A 21,318-nucleotide genomic window follows, 5' to 3' on the forward strand; every position below is an offset into this window, starting at 1 on the left:
TGACCTCTCGAGCTAGGCTAGAGTGAAGGATAGTTGAATAATTTCTCCTTAGATGTTCTCTTCTCATGAAAACCTCTCTGTCTTGACTAGGAACTTTTTTAGAAATTTTTATCTCTGATCTGCCGGGGGGGGGCGGGGGGGGGGGGCGGGAACAGAAAAGAGGGAAAGAGGTATCCCAGTTTGCTCTGTGAGACACCGAGCCTATGAAGGCTGTATTCCACTGGATTTATGCCCTATGTCCCTCCTGCTCCCGCCCGTTCAACTGGCCAGTATGCCCAGTCTCCTTTTCATATCCACCAGCCTCCCTCCAATGTGTTCTTCCAGGGCTACAGGAGGAAAGCTCTTTGCCCTGAAGTTATCTCCAGTTCTTCCTCACCTCCTTTAACTGCCACCCAGCTTCTCCTGCTCAGTACTTGCAGCTCCCTTTGAAGGCTTCTAGCCACTTTTCTGGCATGCAAAGGTCAGAAGGGAGGACCCACTGTTACAGAAGACGAGGGCAATGGCATGTCACAGTACTGAAAATCACTGAGGCACCTGGGCCAGTAACAAAAGCTGAACGATTTTCTGCTTTTTTGTGCAACTGCAGTAACATTTATATTGGGGTGCATTTCAAGTTACACGTAGAAGTTTACGCTCAGATTTGGAGATCTAAAAAACCATGAATATTGTGCAAAGCAGTTGAGTTTTCTGTTTGATTCCCAAAATATAGAATTTCCATACTCGGAGCACAATATTTCAGCAGCATAAAGTCCTGGGAAATTTCAGAAGTTGTTTGCTTTTGGAAAACAGTCTTCAAAATGTTTTAAGTTCTTGGAACCAAAATATGTGATTCCCCACAAATCCAGACCTATTCTTCCTAACCATGAAAAAACTTCTCAAACAAGAACCAAAAATGTTTTCTAGAGCATCAAAAAAAACCCCCCACCTCTGTATTTACCTTCATCATGCCTTGCAAGGAAGGGGAGTACTGTTAGTGCTATTTTACAGATGGAACTGAAGCTCAAAGGCTAAATTACTTACCTGCTGCCAGACAAAAGCGTGGTGGAACAGGGAACTGACTACAACAGTTCTAATTTCCAAGGCAGTGTCTTAAACACTACACCATTTTTGTTGCAAGGCCCACACGGTCCGCACTATGCCCAAACACACCTTGGATCATAGGCTAATACACGGCAATGAGCTTTAACACGCTTTGACCTGCACTTTGTTTTTTGCTCTCTCCTGTTATATATTGTCCACATTGACAGTGTATATTCTGCAGCACTTTCTCAGAAGCTGGAAAATAATTTCCTTCCACTAGCAAACACACTATTTGGGTTGCATGGCACCACAGCTTTGCATTTACTGCTGTATCTGCATGTTAACATGAAGGTCAGTAGGAGTGTACACAGTACTGAGAAAACGAGTAGTTAATTATTGCTAGACTGCAAGAAAGGAAAATACATGGTTTACTTTGGTTTAGAAAACTGCACATCACAAGAACTGCTTCTTTTTCTGTACTGGTTTTTGCAGAAGGGCATACGTACAGTAAAATTTGTGACTATCACTGGAGGCTACTCAGTGTGCTTTGAGTATTATAGGGAAAATACAACCCTCTCATCAGTGGGAATAATACCAATTAAAGTACAACATTCAGCAAGAAAAATCCCATTCTTGCTCATGTGTATAATCTGGCTACTTGCCAATATCTTTTGCCATCTTTACTTCTGAATTGTTTGTGCTTGAGGATTTCATTGCACCATAAACAGTCTATAACGCTTCAAAACTAAGCTGTGTTTAGACCAAAATGCCAGATTTGCTCTTCATGGCACAAGTTTTAATAATTTCAGAACTTATCAACATACTACAGCAGGCCTAAACGGTACAACCAGATGCTTCTGTTCAGATGTCAAAGATGTCACAGCACAAACTAGCCAGCTGCAACAAGGCTTTTACCATCCCGTACCAGGGTAACTTCAGTAAGTAGTTCCCATGTCTTGCCCCAGCACAGCCACCATCCCCCCACAAGGTTTCAAAAGTTCATCTACTGTCCGTGCTGTTTCTTCATCCTCTGCAGGCCAGTCCACCCTGCTCCTTGCCTCTGCTGCATCTGGACTCTCTCTTCATCCAGGGCTCCTCTTCCAGGCAGCCTCTCCTCATCCAGGGACCCTGCTTCTCCCAGGGCCTCTCCTACACCCAGGGCACTCACTCTCCTCCCTCTGCTTCTTCTGGGTCTCTCTTCATCCAGAGCTCCTCTTCCATACACCTCAGAGCTATTTAACTACTTAGCAGGAGCCAGCCACAGCTGCACCTTATCCACGTCAGCCAACCCACCGCCCCTGAAGCCAGCCCACAGCTGTATATTATCAATGTTAATTACTGCAACTTCATTCCTCCACAAAAGAACTGTTTAAAACTTTTCTCCAGTCCTCCAAAGGCTGCAGTTACATTTGCTGTTCATATTCGAATTAAAATAAATAAGCAAAATGCATTTGTATTACAGAACAGATACGATAACTGTTTTAGAAACATTCTAAGGTGGCATTTTTATCAAATGTTTTGTCCTAACCCTTCTATCAGTACAGGTAGGCCAAAACAAGCAAAGCTGTTCCTCTGCAAAAGGTAGATTAGTCTCTCCCAAGTATTAATAATTTTATAAAATTATGCATAATTATAAACACATTCAACAACTTTGTGTGATTGTATTGAAAATTAATAGCTGTTGCAGGCTACAAAAGTATCAAAAACTCTTCCTTCCAGAGCAAGATAAGGAGAGTTCTGGGGAGCACAATTGGCAATACTCAACTTCACCTGTTACTGGGTAGCTAGGAGAAGGAGAGGCTTATGTCCAGCATCCATGAGCAGAACAGAGCATTGTCACAAAGCCCAGAAAGCCAGCTGCAGGATTAGGACTTCCCATGCGAGTCTTGGGCAAGTCTCCAGGCAACTGGCAAATGCCAGAGCAATCACAGAAAAATTCAGTGTAAATTCTGGAGAATTATTGAAATATGTTCCTTGTTGACTTAACAGTTTTATCCAGGCAGAATACCAAAGATTTGAAAAAGACATTCACTATCCTAGCACTTTAAAGACATGACCAATCAGCCCACTTTATTAGGTGGAACACAGCAAGTGAGAAGTGATAATCATTAAAACCAATGTACACCATTTTCAGGATTTAGATTCACTTCAGTAGTACTCAGATATACACTGCTGCAAATTCTGTGAAGGCAATTACAAAACTTAGTAAGCTTTTCTGTGCTGGAATAAACTAGAGATCATGACCAACAGACATGTGCAGTTCTATAAATGCTAAATAATTGAGTTCATGTCTCAAACGTTTTGCAACGTTTAAGTAATATGAAGGCAAAAGGGTCAGCACCTGCCAGCAACAGACACTGTTCTGAAACCATCTAACGTTTTTCTAGGCAAGATCCAGACTCAGCAAACTGCTCAATTTCACAACGTAAACAAGTAGCAGAGATTATCTTACCTTCTATCTCTAAACTAAGTAATTTAATATCCTCTGTCACATCATTTATCCTGAAAAAGTGTTTAATAATTGTTTCATGCTACCAAGATGTATGCTTTTTAAGCATTTGTGTCACCAAGTGACACAGGCAGCATTATTGAACAATTCTCAGTTTCTCCTAAAACTCTGTTTTGCAGTTTGTCAGTTATAGATGGAGTATCTGCATTTAAGCAATGCTGTATTTCCACTGGAAAGGTGTTTTAGATGAAACAACTTTGCTGAAACTGTCGGATCCATCAAGACAATGTTTTGCTGAAGAAAATAAAAACCAAGGCTCCCTCACTTCCACAGTCTCATTGAAGAAAGGTTTAAGTGTTAAAAACCTCCTTGTTCTTCAGTTTAATTGCTTCTTCTTTTCCTGGCAAACACTGAATTAACTTTGTGACAGTGTTTCTCTGTGCAGTGTACCGTGACATCTGTCAACATCTCTACAGTGAATGCATACGCTCACTCTGGCTTCAGCCACCACGTGAAATCACCTGAAAACTCAAAGGAATCAAATATGGTCACATTTTGCCAGCAAGCAAACAAAAAAACTTGTAATGCTTACAGTGAATGGGAGACTAAAAAACCAAAAAACTCAGAAGAGGAAACGTGCCTGAGTGGGAGGGGAATGACAACAAGAGGTAGAAAAGGAATAGCAAGTAACAGAATGGTGGTTTGGAAAAGAACACTGTAAACATTGAGTCTTTCATCTGTTTTAATAAAACTGTGTGATGTCTGAAAAAATTAACAAACTAACATCTGCTAACTTTATAAATAACAATCACGGCGCATACATTCTATGTAACATATACAATCCTGCAATGGTCTTTAAGATGTTGTGTACCATAATGAAGTGCCAAAAATAAATGAAGAAAAGGAGATAGTACTTTCAATTTAAATGTACACGTTATACCTGTACTCAATAACAATATTGGTTAGGTTATAGACTGTAATTATAGGTTACAGACTGTTTCTTTTGAAATCTGAAAACACATAGTTTATTCAAAACCTGTTATTAAAACAGACATCCAATTTGGGTAAAGATTTTCAGTAGGGTCAATCCTTTACTCGCTGTTCTAATGATCATTATCCTCACCATGAAAAAGGTGCTTTTTGAAAAAGGTTATTTAAAGTATCTGCTCTTCTACCTCAACATACAGTGTTAATCTCCCATATCAGGTACTGGTCAAGGTTTTGCCAGCAAGGAAGGCAGGATGCAGGAGTTGCCCCATGCCAGCCAACAGACAGTTCCAGCTGGCTCCGCAAGGGACCCACTGCAAGATACCACTCAGCCCAGCAGCCGAGTGGGTGGCACCTTTGTGAAAACACCAGACAAGCAGAGGTGGCTTTTCCCACAAGAAGAGGAAAAAAGTGAGGAACAGCAGCATGAACACCGAAGTCAGAAAAAAAACCAGGGGAGAAGGTTCTCTAGGCACCAGAGCAGATATTCCCCTGGAGCCCATAAAGAAGACCATGTTGGAGCAGACATCCACGTTACGGCCTGGGGAGGAGCCCACACTGGAGCAGCCAGGTATTTGCTGAAGAAATTGCAGCTCATCAAGAGCCCACACAGGAGCAGGGGCAGTGTGAGAAAGAAGGAGCAGAAGAACTGCTACAAACTACCTGTAACCCCCGCGTCCACTGCTCAGGGCGGGAAGAAATAGAGGAGTCAGGAGTGCAGCTGATCCTGGAAAAATGGAGGCAGTGGGAAGCTGTTATTTTACTTTTTGTTTCTCACTATCCGAACTACTTTAATTGGCAATTAATTACACCAGTTTTCACCCAAGTTAAGTCTGTTTTGCCTGCAACAGTAACGGGTAAGCAATCTCCCTGTTTATCCAGACCCACGAGCTTTGTCATCCTTTCTTCTCCCCCTGTCCTGTTGAGAAGCAGGAGTGAGAGTGTGGCTGAGTGGACACCTGACAGCTGGCCAAGGTCAACCCATCACACGTACTTGCAAAATAAATGGAAAAAATATGCATTGGTTTAAAAGGAAGACATTTTAATGTACAAATTTACACCATCTCATATTTTCTGCACTGATCTCTCTCAGTATGTACTACTATCATGTTTTCATAATAAAACCACAAAAAGTAAATCTCAAACTAGGAAGGAAACTGCAGCAGTCTGCATGATTTATTCTATTCATAATTTATTCTACAAGTGTCTACAGATTAACAGAACAAAATAATTCCTCTTCCCCTTTCTCAAGGAAATAAATATTCGACTTCTAAACTCAAGAACCATTCAGCTCTCTAGCAGTTCATGCACTATGCCCCAGCAGCCTCTGTCAAAACTAGTATGTTTTTAGCTCTTGGGATTCCAACCAGTAGCCTTCGTTGCTCCTCACGTGCCCACACAGCATATTCAGAATTCTTCTCCAGCAACACCCAAAGACACACTTCAGTGAAAGAAGAAACAGCTGAGGATGTCCCTCTTCAGTTTTGCTTTGCAATACACCCAGCCGCCAACATTACTTTCTTCCAAACGGATCAGACCACACTTTTAACCCTATAAATCAAATACGAGAACACCAGCAGTTCATAACTAGACTGTTGCAGAAAAAAAAACAAAAAACAACTGGTCTGCTATTCCAGCTTTGTGTAAGAAACAATGAAAGAACCTAACCACTTCTGCACCAAACTCACAACTCTGCTTAAGCTTGCAAAAATATGTAGAAAGACAAACGCATCTTGATCTTAAGCTTCAGATAAAGGAAAAAATCTATCACACCCATAGTTAAGGTGTTCTAACATTGTTGGAATAACCATCTAGGATTGCAGCTTGCACGTGAATTTGTCTGGATTTCACTTTCAACTAGTAGATCTTGTAACTTCTCATCAGCAGCTAAATTTACATGAGAAGGTTATACGGAGCAGAACTGGTCATCAGGTACTTTCATCTTTGATAAATGAGCCAGGCCAGGCCTCTTTAATGTTTAATAAAGAAGGCAGGTTTACCAGCCTTCTATTTCACAATTCCCTTCCTACTCCTCTTCAGCATTTCACCACTTTCCTGGAAAGTAAGTCCTGCACTGATGATTTAACTGGTATGTGCAGTAAGGACATGGCACTAATCCTGTTTGGTTTTTCCCTGCTGCTGATGTTAGGCTTTTCCAAAAATAGAAATACATTACCCTTTAACATACTCAGATATGAACTGTTTCATCAAGACAAGCACTCTCATGGCTATAAATGAGAAGTGCCAACCTTGCATAATGAATAGCCAGTTCCATTACCTATGAAACAAAAAACTAATAAGGAGAGTCTGCCATACTTGAATTTTATTCCCCTCATATGCTTTTTCTACACCTTCTGGCAATAGCAGGGATCAAAAAACTATTAGCAGTGCATTCCAAAATTTCCTTTCTGTGTAACAGATTTCTGCCTTGCCACTCCACCCATGAGGTTGGAAGGTACCAACAAAGTGCTCACAAATTGTGTTTCAGCTAAGGTGTGAAGAAGTATTTCACAAGATCAGGGTGCAACAGTGTGTATTCTTTACAGATACAGCTCAGCCCACCCATAGTTCTTGTCTGCTCTGTTAATTTCTGGTGTGGAAACTGGCATCTATTTAAGAAAGTATGAAGACAACAGACAGAATTTCTGCAACTTATTTGGCCAGTTAAGTCAATTTAAAACAAGTCTCATTGAATTCATAACTTTCAAGTGAAGAATTACCATAACATTTTTTTTCATGGCAAGTTTGTTATATACATATTCTTCAGATGTATTCTTCACCATATTATTTAAATCCACATAAATATTCAGGTCTCACTTCAAGAAGGTCTTTAAAATAAGCAATGCAAACACAAGAATCAATTTACCTGCAGGCTGAATATCCTCTTGAACAATACCAGCTCGGTTTATTGACTGCTCTTTCCCTGGAAAATAGAAAAGAAAGGACACTACTAGAAGAAAGAAAATACCAGACACCTTGACTGTACCCAGTAAAATAATATTGAAAATTTTATTCATTCTAGATGCTACACAGTAAAATTCTGTTGAGTATCCACCTACACAATATGAATGTAGTATTCACACTTCATTGAGAAACTAACAGCTATAGTCTGAGAGATTACAAACAGTAAGATAAAAATCTTAGAAGTAATGACTAACTGTTTAATAAAAGCTGCCAAAATACCTGCCATGATCCCATCACTTAAGGAATGACCAGTACTTTTAGGAGCCATCACTCATACGTTCAACATAAAACTCTTTAAAAGATTTACTCTTTCCAGTATCAGTGTTCCCCATTTTCAGGCCCTGAAAGATCTTCCATCTTATCACAAGTAGATTTCATGACAGCATCTACAAAACTACCGCTTGTAACTTTGTGAAATTAAGCATCAGAGGGATATTTTTACATACAAGGGGCCTGTCTTAGGCTTTGTTTTTTTGTTTGAAAGACTCAACCGTTTCCAAGAAAAGAAATGGACAAAACTTTATTATTTTCCCTTATTAAATGCCACTCATTTTTTTTTCCTCCTCTTCCAGTTAAGCACTTGACTGCTGTGGTACTTTGAAGCAGGAAGTCAAAGCTCAGCTGGATTAATCTTTTGCCCATACCACTAAAGTTTTAAGCCTCTAAAAAATTGTAAGGTGCATATTCTCAGTGGAAACTCAGAGCTAACCTCACCTTAAACCTGAAATATTTCAGCATTCTATCCCACTGAGAATGCACAGACACAACTTGTTATTAGGCTATCTAATGCTACTGGAAACTAGCAGGCATGGCACAATAACTGATTCTCCTTGCAAGGGGGTAGGCACTAGAGGCAGATCAAGCTTCTCCAGTTCTGTTCGCTGAGCATGGCAACTGCCATTCCATCTTTTTTAGCAGACAAAATCTCAGCGAACTGCCCATTTTCAAAGGAAAACGTAGAAAACCCAGACAGAGAAAACAGAATAAAACAGGGCAAGGAATCAGACTTATTGTAGGACATGGAGGAGAAAGATATTTAGTCTTAGGGAGAGACTAAGATTGGAAGAGATGCAGAAACCAAAATGGGAATCAAACTGAGAGCTCTGGGAACACACCTGGAGCAAACAGGTGGAACTGCCAGCTGGTCAGGCAAAGAAACCAGTGCAGAGAAACAGATGCGTAATATGGAGATAGGACGAGGAACAGTCAATAGATAGGGAGACTGGTGTGGGGGCTGGAAACAATTTGGAAAACACTTAAGCCAAAAAAAAGACATTGAGGAAGAGCCAGTCTTGATGAGAGAACAGCCATACCACAGGAGAGGGAAGGAGCAAAGTCTCACAATTAAGCAAAATCATCAAATCTACTGTGAAAACATCAATCCAAATAGCAGCTGTCAACCCACTGTTTTAATTAATCCAGGTAGAAGAAGTCTGTGCTGAAGACTTCAAAGTTTAAACACTGCCACTAATCTATGTATTCATATGAGGAAACAGTCTTTTTTAACACTAGTTACAGACAGGAAAGTATTAGAAATATTAAGGCCACAAACTGAGGTACTAAAAACCTATCAAATTATAGCATTTCTGTATGAAATTAAGTCAAACCCCTGTATGCAATTTTAAGGTTCTATTAACAATATGACTACACACAGTTTTTCCAAGTATCTTCCATTTTATTTGTTAGACTGCTAGGAACTCCTGCAGAAAAGTCTTCTTCCTGAACATAATTTCTTTCCTGCCTCATTTGTGTAGAATTTGGGAGATACACAAGGAAAACAAGATCGGAGAAAAAGATGACAGCATTTCATGTTTACACAGGTGCAGTATCACTCTAGAGAACTAAAATCCATTCTTGCCTTTTGCAGGATTACTATGTGGTGCTAACCAAAACGTCCAACTTCAGACCCAGTGTCCCAAAATGCAGAAATACTCAGTATTCACCCACAGCTCAAGCCAATGGCAGGGGGTGGCGGGGAGGTTCTGTAGAAGTTGTCATACAGCCTACTAGACTATACACTGAAAAAATCAAATTCTTCGTACCCCAAAAGGTTAAAATACTTCCACTCAAGTACAACTGCGAAATTCCACATTCTTGTCTAAAGTATCATGACAACAAACACTTGTGCTTCTCTCATACTGCAGCAATGACCATCGGGAAAAAGCTCATTTTTTAGGAGATTAGTGCAGGTGAGATCAAAAGTTTGAGCAGCATGCAAGAAGTTTAGAATCAGTTACAAAATACCAAGTTTAAGCACTTGCTAACTGCGCATCACTCATTTTATGTGTTAAATGGAGATTAAAAAAATCCCTAATCTGCTAGGGATCATTTGCTCATGTAATTAGCAAGTACATTAGAGGATGCTGTCCACTAGTTCTGTCCTTTCCTTAATGCTGAGTCACACGTGTGATATTCTATTTTAGGCAAGTATACCATAAGCAAAAATAAATCGTAGAATAAGGTTTTTAAATGGAAACACAGAACAGAAAATCTATCTTTGTGGGCAGTTTCCACCTTCACAAACATAGCTTCCTTAAATAAAAAATTTCTTGCAAGTTAGATTTTACTTCAGCTTTGATGTAAGGCTAAAGTCCCTCCAAGAAGATCAGTAGGTTTGTTACCCTTTTCCTTTTTTTTTTTTCTTTTTTTTTTCCCCCCCCTTCCTCAAAATCTCTTCAGTTGTCTCAGAAGATTAACTGCATGCATCTTCAGGTTATCGCCTACAGCTCACTTAGTTTGATAAAAGTTCCAGTGAGGGGACGTGGCTGGTTACACCAGAACTTTTCCCTTCTTCCTTCCACGGTAGGTAACAGAAGTTTGGGGGTGATGGCCTACCCCCCTACCACCCCCGTGGCACGGGGAGTGCCTCCAGCTGCAGGGCCAGGCCCAGGCTCAGGCAGCTTTTCTGTGCTGCTGGCAGGAAAGCAGTGTGTTTCTGAGACAATTCTGCAGACCAAGACCAGCTCTAGCAAATCATCATCATCAGTAAAGAATCTGTTATCACATTTTAAGTTAAACTTCTCAGCTGCAGCTGGAAAGCGTAACTGGAACAATTTATAGAATCATGGAAGGGTTTAGGTTGGAAGGGACCTTTAAAGGTCAACTAGTCCAACCCCCCTGCAATGAACATCTTCAACTAGATCTGGTTGCTCAGAGCCCTGTCCAGCCTGGCCCTGAATGTTCCCAGGGATGGGGCATCTACCAGCTCTCTGGGCAACCTGTCCCAGCATCTCACCGCCCTAACTACAAAAAATTTCTTCCTTATATCTAGTCTGAATCTGCCCCCTTTCGGTTTAAAACCATCACCCCTTGTCCTATCGCAAGTGGCCCTGCCAAAAAACCTGCCTGCATCTTTCTTGTAGGCCCCCTTTAGGTACTGAAGGCTGCAGTAAGGTGTCCCCGGAGCCATCTCTTCCCCAGGCTGAACAGCCCCAGCTCTCCCCGCCTGTCCTCACAACAGACGTGTAACAGCCCCTGACCACAACTTCTGTGACTACATCTCAAACCTCTTAATCACTTCAGAGAACAGCTAAAGGCTGCTCTCCCCACATGCTGGCCAACAACTGGAAACAAGAGCACTACGATTTTTTAAATATTTTTTTTTACATATCTCTTAAGAGAGCAGAAAGCCTTTCCCACCCGGCAGCCTCTGGCCCAGCAGCAGCCCGCAGCACACCCGAGCCCGGGCAGGCCCGCGCTCCCGCACCGGCCCCCCGCACCGCTCACGGCGGCACAGACGGGCCCGCCCGCCGCGCCTCTACTGCCCCCGCGCCCCGCTGCCCGCGCGCCGGGACTCACTGTACTGCTCCGGCAGCAGCAGCGGCCGGAAGTAGATGGGGTAAAAGGCCGCCCCCACCACGGCCGCGAAGGCCCCGAAGATGCCGAGCGTGCGGGACAGCCCCGCCATCGCCGCCGCCAGCCGCGACCCGGAAGCTACGCGGCGCCCGGAAGCGGCGCGCCGGGGACACCCGCGCGCCTCCGGCCGGCCCGGCAGCAGCGGCGGGCAGCGCCCCCTCGCGGGCCGGCGGGGCACAGCCCGGTGCCGGCGCCCCGCCGCGAGGCGGGGATGGGGCCGTTCCACGCCCGCCGCGCTTCCCCGTGTCGCGCCTGAACCGGCGAACGGCGGCAGCTCCCGGGCGGCCCCGGCGCCAGCCGCGCCGCAGCGGCAGCTGCCAGGGGGCGCGGCCCTGCCTTACCGCCCTAAGCCGGCCAGCTGAGCCGGGGGGCCGCCCGGGCAGCGCGGGGCCGGGGCGTCGGGGTGGGGGCGAGGGCGGGTGGAGCCGCTGCCGAGCCCCGCTGCCGCCGCGAGGGAGGCGGTGGCCCTGCGCCGGGCCCCGCCCGGAGCCTCTGTACTGGCGTGCGCGGGGGGCTGTGGGGCGCCTCCCTGCGCGGCCGGGGGCTCGGCACCCCAGGGGCGCTCGGCCCCCGTGTGTAGCCCGACCCGGCCGCTCCGCACCTGCGGCGCGGGGCCCGGCCCGGCCCTGCCCCGCCCGGGCGGCGGCCCCTCCTCCAGGAAGCCGGATCTGCCGCAGCCCCGTCGGCGGGGCCGGCCGCGCGCTCCCGGCCGTGCTGGGCAGCGCCGCCCCGGCGGCAGCATGCGGACCCCGGCCGAGCCCCCCGCCGCGCCCCGCCGCCCCCTCCTGCTGCTCCTCCTCCTCACGGTGAGTGGCGGCCGGCCCCGCACCTGCCCCGGGCCCCGGCCCTGCCCGCCGCGGCCGTCGCGGCGGAAGACGGTGGCCGCGGCGAGGGCCCGGGGCGAGCGACGGGCCCCGGGTGAGCGCCGAGCCCCGTGGGCGGGGGCTGCCCGGCACCCCGCGGCTCCTCGGCGGGGCCGGTGCGGGGCCGCCCGGCTGCAGGCTCAGGGCGGAGCGGGACGCGCAGCCGCCGGAGCGGGGGGACGGGCCCGGCCCGCGACGGCCGCCTGGCCCGGCCCGGGGCCGCCTCTCGGAGCCAGCCTGGCGGGCGTCCGGCCCGGCCCGGCTCCCCGCTCTCCAGCCCCCGGCGCTACGCTGCCCTACCGAGCTAGAGCGCGTCGGGCCGTTAAGCGTTAACAGGCTTTCCGCCCTAGGCGGCGTGAAGCTGCAGGGCTGGAGGGAATGGGGTGCTTTGACATCGCTTACAGGTGCGCGTGTGTGGTGCTGCGCTGGCTCACAGAAGCAACTGCGTTTTAGGGGCATCCGCGAAACTACTTTTTCCTCTTTCATGCTGCTAAACACAAACTCCGGTCAAAGTTTTCGTGTGCCTGTGCGATAGTGATGCTGACTGGGAGCAGCTCAACACCCTTTTTGGCGTGTCTCCTTCTCACACATGTTAAAATCTGGTGTGACGTGGCAGGTGTTCACGGCGCGGTGCAGGACTGCGGTTATCTTCAGGCTTCGTGCAAACAGGTGCAGTTGCGTAGGGTTATGTGGGATTTCTGCAGGGGTGAACTCACGGAGGGTCCTGCTGAGATCTTATTTCAGTGAGTGAAAGAGCAGTTTCTTATCATTTCGGGAATATTACACTACTGAAAAGTTTCACTTCCCTACCAGTTGTTGTGATTGCCTTCCACAGGGATTTTTATACCAGCATCCAATGGGATGACTTGGGCTAACTCCTTCAGATTCGGAGAGTTTTAAGTAAAAGATCAAGAAAAAAACCTTTTGTGGTTAAGCTGCCCCACATAGTGAAGCCTCTGTGTCTGTCTTGTAGAGCACTGCCTAGTTTATGGTAATGTTTTTAATCCAGCATAGCTGGCCTCTTTGCTGGGCTTGGAAACTTATATATTTAAATCTCATAATCACACTCATTGTGTAATCCTTTCATCCTTGCTCTCTGTAGTAGGAGGTGATGCACAATTAACTCTGCATTGTCTGAGGTAATGGGGAGGAAAGAACTAGGGTTTCTCACGGAGTAGGAACATCCAGATAACATATGCTATGCGGTGGGCTGGGTAACACTGTGTAGAGGCAATCAAGTGATAACAGAGTCAGCCATGGTCTGGAGGAGCTTATGGTCTGCGGTCTCTGCCACAGCTGCATCGGTGTGGCGTCACTCAGGGTCTTTGCACAGTGCTCCTTGAGAGATGAGCCTTTTGAAGGGTTTGTTAGGTGTCATATAACAGCAGACCCAAACGCTCTTCACGCATTCTTGCAGCACCTGTCTCAACTAATACCCAGGCACCAAAGAATACAAAGAAAAGTTTCTTGAGTGATTCTGTGGGAGCTATTGAACAGAATAGGCACTAAAGGGAAAGGGGTAAGATCAACAGGGCTGAAGCTAGCCTTATGCAGCAGTGGTCATGGCACATCATGCTTAAGTGCTTCAGGAACATCATGGAGTTTGTTCTACAAGGAACTGGCTATGGGTTGCAGAGCTTACTACCATGGGATCCCCACCACAAAATTTCTGCAGCTCGCTGGAAGTCAAGTGATCACTTTCACACACTGCTGCATCTTTGTTAATGATCTGTGCCAGACCCAAACTGTCTTTGCTGGAGGCTAGCTCCTATATCTCTGTATTGGATCAACGCCTGAGGAAACTGAGCTGGCTGTGTATATTTTCGCAGTAAATGTGTGTATGTGGTAAGCGCACAGTGGTACCCCAATGCTTTGTAGTATCTACCTGGTAGACTTCTACATTTTGTGATAACCACATGGCATTGCTTTCATTATGTATTGCTATCTTCCTCATGACGCAGCCTCCATATCACAAGGATTAAGCTGTTTACAAGTACTCTTTATTGTAAGATAAAAAAATGTAAGAAATAATGGTAACCATCAAGTAGGAGAGGTTTGGAATACTTTGTGGTTGCTGCTATGTGCTTGTAATGCTTTTAGAGGTATCTGTAACCAAAGAAGGATTATGTAGGAAATGTAAAAGAATAGTATCTTTGCCAAGTCAAGCTCTGAAAGATAATTAAATCAGTATTAAAATTAAGGATCTCTCATCAACTTTAATATCAGTATTTGTGTGTGTGTATTAGTGCATGATATGGTAGTAAATTTTCTAATGGACACCAGCCTCCTATTACTATTCCTTTTTTAGCCCCTTCAGTATGTATCGTTTTTATAATACTCATTTTATAGAATGGGAAACAAGGCAGAGGGGAAGTCTGTCACTCTGAAGAGACTGCCTATTGTAGAAAGCCTGGATACTGACACTGTGTTTTGAATTTTTATTTGTTCAAATTGTATATCTTGGTGCTTATACATGTTTATCAGTGTTCAGCATTGCTACACATCTGGCTTCTAGTGTCTCTTGTTGGACGCAAGAAGATAGAGTACTCGGTTATTTGTGTGGAAAGGGGTTTAAGTGACAATTTCAGAAAGACCTAGGAACACTAAATAAATCTAGTTATCTAGAGTTACCCAGCTGCTAGCAATGATATCCAGCTTTCTCATCCAGAAGTTCCCCCATGCAGTTATGTCTTCCAGCTTCTGCCTTAAACAAAGTTAAGGTCTTGGGGTAAATAGTCTCCTCTATACACAGCTGTGTTCCACATGCCACCGTAGAGCTCTTCTGTGCCTTTAAGGAGGCTGGGCTCCAGGGAAAAAAACATCATTTGATCACAATAGTTAAATCCAAAATCTTCATCTATAGGAACAAGAAAGTAGTATAGGTAAACTTCATTCTGACTTCTCTTAATATTTGCATCTTCACTGGTTTTGCTGGCTTGATGGTTTTTTTCAGTATAGGTCTCAAGGAGCGTCAACATATTCTTAAGAATTCTTAAGAAATATGAAGCGGAATAGTTTATCATTAGGGACTTTTACTGATTCCCATATTGAATCATGGGCAAGGTCTTGTCCTCCAGGTGCACAGCACCCAATTAGAAATGTACTAACAACTTGGCCGAGGCTTTTAAATACTTCGATAATCACAGTGAAAAAGCCATCAGTCCAATACAGATATCCAAGATAAATTTCAGTTCAATTTGTTTAAACTTAGCAAAGTTAAAAGTTACCCAAGACAGATCTCGTTTTAAGCAATCTTAATGACCAGCTTCTCTGGTAGTCCTAAGTGACAATTCTGAATATTTTAGATGGCAAAAGTGCCGTGCTGGTGGCTGGTCCTCTGAGCTGAGTAATCCTCAGTATCCTTGGCAGTGTATCAAGCCGGATGCTGACTGCAGAGCAGAAAGAAAAGAAGCTGTTGGAAGCCTTAGAGACAAGAACTTCAGCATGGAGGATAATCCTGATGTATCTCCAAGTATGTTTTAATGTATGTAGCTGTGGAGAGCAAAAGCTGAGCAAATGCTGCCTGGAGGTCTTGCTGCTCAGTTTTGTAAGTCCATCTCCAGGATAGGAACATTTCAATAATAAGCTTCTAAACACTTCATGAAGATTAATTAATTCTCAGGAAACCATTGTGACCTGCCTTAGTTGTTATTCTACCCTTCAGGTACCTGATGAGAGGTAACAAAATTAGGTAATTTTTAAAAAAGATATAGAAACGTCAGGCTGCGGCAGTACTAGTGAACAACAACACGGTTAATAAATGTTGGTACATTTTAGTATATACTCTTTGGGCCTGATCCTAGGAGCATGTGTAAATAGCATGACCTGTGAGTCAGTATGTTAGACCGGATTCTACTTGCAGAAGGGCTGAGGGATACACCCTGTAAATAAAGTTTGTTTGTAGAAGCATGTGTAACTTTGAGAACTTGATGTAAGGGAGTTGTTACCATTAAAACCTTGATGGTAGATCTCCAGCAATCCGTATCTACTTGCTATGTGAATGAACCCCGTTTTTTTGAGTTCAAGTATGGTATATAAACCTTCTGCTTGTACAGTGTCCTGTGAGTATATTAGTAATCACGTAAACTTAGATTCTCTGGGTAATGTTGTGTTCTGTGGGTTTTTTTCCAGAATTTTGTGCCGTCCTTCGAAAAGGAGACATCACGGACAACAGCAGTTACCCCACAGTTTGGACAAAATGTGGATTATGTGGACTTTATTCATTTAAACATTTTAGAAAAGAAAGTTCTTAACAATTCTGAGGTTTCAGTTCAGTATTTATGTTCTAAGCCTTGTATCATTAACTTGGAAGCAGTAGCTTCCTCTGAGTTCAGGACTGGTGTACCAGTATATAGAAGGAGGTGGAAGGATGAGAAGAACCTTTATGTTAGCAGAACTCGACAAGTACATTTGAAATTTCCGAGCATCATGGTTTACAGAGATGATTATATCATCAGAAACTCAATAATAGTGCACAGTGTGATATTATATGCATGGATTAGTCACAAATCGGTTAGCAGCTATGATGTTGGGCAGAACGAAGACTACCAGGATGCAGTTGCCAAGAACTACACCTTTTTAGAAGCAGTTCCACCTTTTGAACGCCCATATAAGGATCACAAAGTTTGTCTTCAGTGGGGTGCTGACTATTTGTGGATGCTCCAGGCAAACAGGATACCTCAGTGCCCTCATGAAAGTGGTAGGTGTAACGTCACTCTTTTCCACAAAGAAACTAATGGGACCCAAATAACATCTTTGGTAAGCTGTTAAAAAATACATACCTGTAGTAAACAGGTAAATGTTATGTAGAGTGATTTGCTTGGCAAACATTGTTGAGTATGTAAGCTTTGTAACTGTTAGAGCTGCAAATGACTGATGCCATCAAGTCCTTCAGAGCTGGCTTGTTGCATCACAGCCAGCCTGGAGATCTGCAGCAGTATGGCCTTCTATTTTCTAAGCGTATTCAAACAACTTATTTAAAACCCACTGAGGTCAGCAGGCATCATTCCTTTGTCTTCAGAGAGAGTTGTTCACTCCCTTACTGCGTTATTTCAGGGTCAGTCCTGCAGTTCTTACATACATAATTCTTACACAGGTAGTCTACTTAAGATGATGGCCACACAGAAACATATGTTTAAGTCTTTATAGTGCAATAAACTTCATAGTACTTCACTTTTTTGCCCAAAACCATTATGCGCAAACACTTTTGTTTTAAAAATAAATAGTTTTAAATAAAAAAACCCCTCTGTCTTGCCATCAGTATAAATTACTGAAACTCACAACTGCTTACTAGATTTTCTCAGAATTCTGATTTTTTTTCTGTCTGCCTATATCTGGCTTTACACCTGCTGACAATTATTTTTGTCATCAGTCTACATTCAAAGCAGAACCTAAAAGCAAAAAGGTTATTTGCTTCTAAGGGGTTGTCTCCTAGAAAATCCCCTATAATGGTATTTGTATCACTTATCTTCACTACATTGGCTGAGAAGACAAACAGGGAAGCAATGATGTTGCTTCCTTCAGGGGCTTTCTAAAATACTTGTTGGAGACAGCATGTGATCTCTGACAACAGTGTGAAACATCTTATGTATTTTCTAGTTATATTATAGATAAAAACAGTATACCAGTGAATAGGAGGAAATAACATTTTATTCAAGTTAATTTTTTAAAATGAGCTTGTAACAATTTGCTTGGGCTTTGGTGTTTTGGGTTTTTGTTGTTTTGGAGTTTTTTTTAGGAAAGCTGTTAACATGTCATGGCTTTGAAGATCTTTTTCATGTTTCTTAGCAGGAATGGCTTTATCAAATTTATTACAGGATTATGCATATCAGTTTAGAACAGAATTGGTGTCTATCCATACGTATAGTATAAACTGCAGAGCTAAAAATGGAGAGCAAGTCCAAGAGCTGGTGGAGTAATGTTACATAGGCATAAGCAAAGATAGGATGAGATTTAACCAAATAACATAAATCAAGATTTCTTCCTTACTAACTGATTCTTTTCTTGAAGTATCTTAGGTTGAAATGAGTCTGTTCTTTCCTTGCTTCTAATACCAGCTGGAAGTCAATTAATTTCACTTTCCATGGGTTATTCAGTCCAACACTGTAATGCATTTAATAACAGCAAGTAAACTTGTGTTTAAGGACTTACTGAAGTTTTGTGTTAATTTTTAATCTGTTGTACGATTCAGATGTTTGACTGTGTGAGTTAGTTAATTAGTTATCAATGCTTGTTGCCTGGCAGATTAAGAAAGATTTTATTTTGCAGATGGTGTCCAGATTCTCAACTTTATTTACGCTTCCAGCGGGGAGAAGACAGGAATCATGAAGAAATTTGAACAATTTGAAAACAGAGAACTTGAGACAGTCAGACGACATCAGATTGATTATCCCATGTAAGTATAGGCAAATAACTGAAGCAGGCTATAATTGATTGTTGAAGGCTATAGAATGACCTTAAACTCATAGGCTATACCACAAATTAAAGGAATACTGCCTACTAATTTGAGAAAAAGCTCTAAAGGAAACTAGTTAGCAATTCATTCTGTTCTCTGATTTCAGTTTTGGAGAGGATTAATCTAAACCTCAGAAAGATATTTATATTATGTGTTAGTGCAGTGCTGTGTAAGGGATACCAACAGTAGGAGTAACGGAGCTGGTTAGGTACAGATAGGAGGGTGGGTTAGCTGTTATGTGCTGTCATAATCAGACTGCTGTCTCATGACTAGCTAGCCTGGGGTTTTCTGTGTTTCAAATGTTGTTTGCAGACCAAGTGCAGGTTTCTTGCAAGGGCAAGCAATGTGGACCAGCTTTTTCCCTATAAATTCAGGCTCTAGTTCATTTTGCAGTTGACAAGCCCTTAGGGATAGGAGCCCCCTGCCTAGGTAAGTCTTCAAACTTGAGCTTACGCTATTTTCTTCCACCATTGCTGTGTAAACTCTCCTAGCTGGACAAACTCTCCTTAGCCCCTGCACACTGTTCAGTTACAGAGGAATCACTCTGGGAAGATCATCTTTCTCTCCTCTTCTCCCCATTCCCAAAACTGTTACAAATCTTCAGTCATGTTTTGCAACTTTAGAGGAAAAAGTGTGTGTGTGTGTATATAATACATATATATATATAAAATTTATCTCCCTTCCACCAGATGCTGTTAGCCTGCCAACATTATTACAGAAATAGGAAATGATCACAGGAACTGGAACTTGCCTGCTGGTTTGCGTTTGGCCTGTGACCACAAGAAGAGTGCCAAAGATGACTTACCAGATAGCGTGGGTTCCATACAAATTACTAGCCCTCAAACTATAGCTCTGAAGTCATAAGTACAGAGCAATTTTTAGCTCCTGGCCTCTTCAGGATGGGTGACAGCTTGGTTTGCACAGCCTGCTGCCCTTTGCTCACAGTACAGTTGCATTCTGCTTCTGGCACTGAGGCACTACTCAAGCTCTGCTTGAGAATATATGGCATGAATTTATGCAGCTCTTTACCTGTTCCACACAGTTCCACCCTCTCTTGCCTTCAGGTGGTGTCTGCAGGGTTAACATTAAGAGTTGCTTGTGTGTTGTGGTTGCATGACAACCTGGAGTAGCTCTGTTAAGAAGGGGAAGAGAGCTTCCCTTCAGCATTCTGTATGTGAGTGGTGGTTCCCCGCTGCACCAAAAGGTCAACAGAAGCAGATGGACCTAATTGAAGTTACTTGTTTGACTTCAGTCAGGGATTTGTAAAGACAGACGTCTGCAGACTGACAATAGTCATTTGAGGTAGCTACCAGCAGTATTTCTGGAAACACAGTGTTTGCATGTAGGTCGTAACAATCAGTGTACAAGTGATTGTGATTTACAGACCCTTCCACCTCACCCTTGTGCCATCTCTGAAGGATATGGTGTTATTAGATATTTAAGGTGTAGACTGTATTGGGGAAAACTTCACCACCCTTGCATTTTTTTTGTAAGCAGGTGTTAGGCTTTCAGACCTATACCTGGTTTAGTTTAGGAAAGGATACCACATACTCTGTGTTCAGCAACTTCTTGAGAGAGAAGCAAGGCAAGTTGACACAGTTCTAAAGTAGTATAAACAAATATTGACTTTTTTCTTAATTATAGAAATAGAAAATACTAATAATATTTCCTCCTAAAAGTCACTAAGAAAAGAGAACTTCTTTATCTGATATGATAATAATCATAATGCTTTGCTGGGTTGTACATTGGAGCTATGGTTTTCAAAGGCATTCAGCATTGGCCTAACTGATACAGAAATGTTATGGAAATAAGTGGTCAAGTGTCTGTTACAAGCACTGAAGCAGACTTGGTCTGGCACAGAGGAGCTCCTTAAAATTAGATACTGTGGTATAAATTCTGCTTTTAGTGCCTCAGCCAGCCAGCTTTGTACAGAAATTTCTAAGTAGATAACATTGTTGGGTCTTCAGTTTTCTACTTTGCAGTGCTCCAGAGTTTGCACAAGCTTCACCTTTATGTATCCCACGATAGCTCCGTGACAGCTATTCATATCGGCACTACTCAGAGGCTGGATTCATTTTTAAATGCTTCTCCCAAGCACATTTTCACAGTTGGCATTTAGTGTAGATGACACAGCTTACTTTTCACTGGCTTCAACAATCAAGATCACCATGCATCTGGGGATTTTGTACTGTAGCCTGCATGCGGGAGGTTGGCTCCGAGTTGTCTCAGTTGTGTTTTCAGTTCCCTATTGATGTGGGATCTGGTAGTAGCTCTGACCCAGAGTTCTGGAATTGATTCAGATAACACTCTCTTACTCTCCTCTCATGCTGTTACCACTGAAGTGCACAGTTAAAAGGAGATCACAGATCCGAGAGTCTTAAGTACGGTTGCTCTGAAGGTTTTCACTGCAGAGGATGTGTTCTGTTCTGAAGATCACATGTGTGAGAAAGGTTTGCTAAGTTAAAGTGAAATGCATGCTTTTCAAATGATATAGGGAGAGTTCTCATCAGGAGTGGATTTTTTTGTTTGTTTTTGCTCCTGCAGGTTCACTGTTTCAATCTGGCTATATTTACTCCATCACTGTGAAAAGGATCTGTGTGGTATACTCTATTTTATTGATCCGAAAGAAATGTATAGTACTCCTGCTGTATTTCTAAATGAGGAAGGTAAGGGGTATTCTTAACGGCCTTCAGAAGGGGTCTAATATAGTCTTTATAGATCTGTGC

General features: G+C 43.4%; 2 protein-coding genes across 3 annotated transcripts in view; one reads left to right on the forward strand and one right to left on the reverse strand.

Moving 5' to 3' along the window:
• Positions 1–5,477: 5,477 nt before the first annotated feature.
• SMIM20 (small integral membrane protein 20) lies at positions 5,478–11,471 on the reverse strand. The gene is made up of 3 exons (XM_055721752.1): positions 11,219–11,471; positions 7,323–7,379; positions 5,478–6,007 (listed from the first exon to the last, which is right to left on the reverse strand). Exons 1-3 carry the CDS (start codon positions 11,325–11,327, stop codon positions 5,970–5,972), a joined length of 204 nt encoding a protein of 67 aa, XP_055577727.1. The 5' UTR covers positions 11,328–11,471; the 3' UTR covers positions 5,478–5,969.
• A 303-nt stretch (positions 11,472–11,774) lies between these two features.
• The window catches only part of SEL1L3 (SEL1L family member 3), a 37,007-nt gene continuing 27,463 nt past the window's right edge, over positions 11,775–21,318 (forward strand). Inside the window, exons 1-4 of one of the 2 annotated variants that reach the window (XM_055720788.1) lie at positions 11,775–12,081; positions 16,270–16,837; positions 18,406–18,532; positions 21,137–21,258. In XM_055720788.1, coding sequence (XP_055576763.1) covers positions 12,016–12,081; positions 16,270–16,837; positions 18,406–18,532; positions 21,137–21,258 — 883 coding nt within the window. In that variant the 5' untranslated portion in view covers positions 11,775–12,015. The remainder of the gene's footprint in view (positions 12,082–16,269; positions 16,838–18,405; positions 18,533–21,136; positions 21,259–21,318) is intronic. The other variant, XM_055720725.1, reaches the window with a different exon arrangement.

The sequence above is a fragment of the Falco cherrug genome, chromosome 1 (assembly GCF_023634085.1).
Source record: "Falco cherrug isolate bFalChe1 chromosome 1, bFalChe1.pri, whole genome shotgun sequence".
Lineage (NCBI taxonomy): Eukaryota > Metazoa > Chordata > Aves > Falconiformes > Falconidae > Falco > Falco cherrug.

Coding starts and splice junctions, on each gene's coding strand:
- SMIM20 (XM_055721752.1), bottom strand. CDS start 11,327: ATGGCGGGGCTGTCCCGCACGCTCGGCATCTTCGGGGCCTTCGCGGCC. Junction 7,380..11,218: donor GCTGCTGCCGGAGCAGTACA/GTGAGTCCCGGC, acceptor TCTATTTTCCAG/GGAAAGAGCAGTCAATAAAC. Junction 6,008..7,322: donor AGAGGATATTCAGCCTGCAG/GTAAATTGATTC, acceptor TTTGATTTATAG/GGTTAAAAGTGTGGTCTGAT.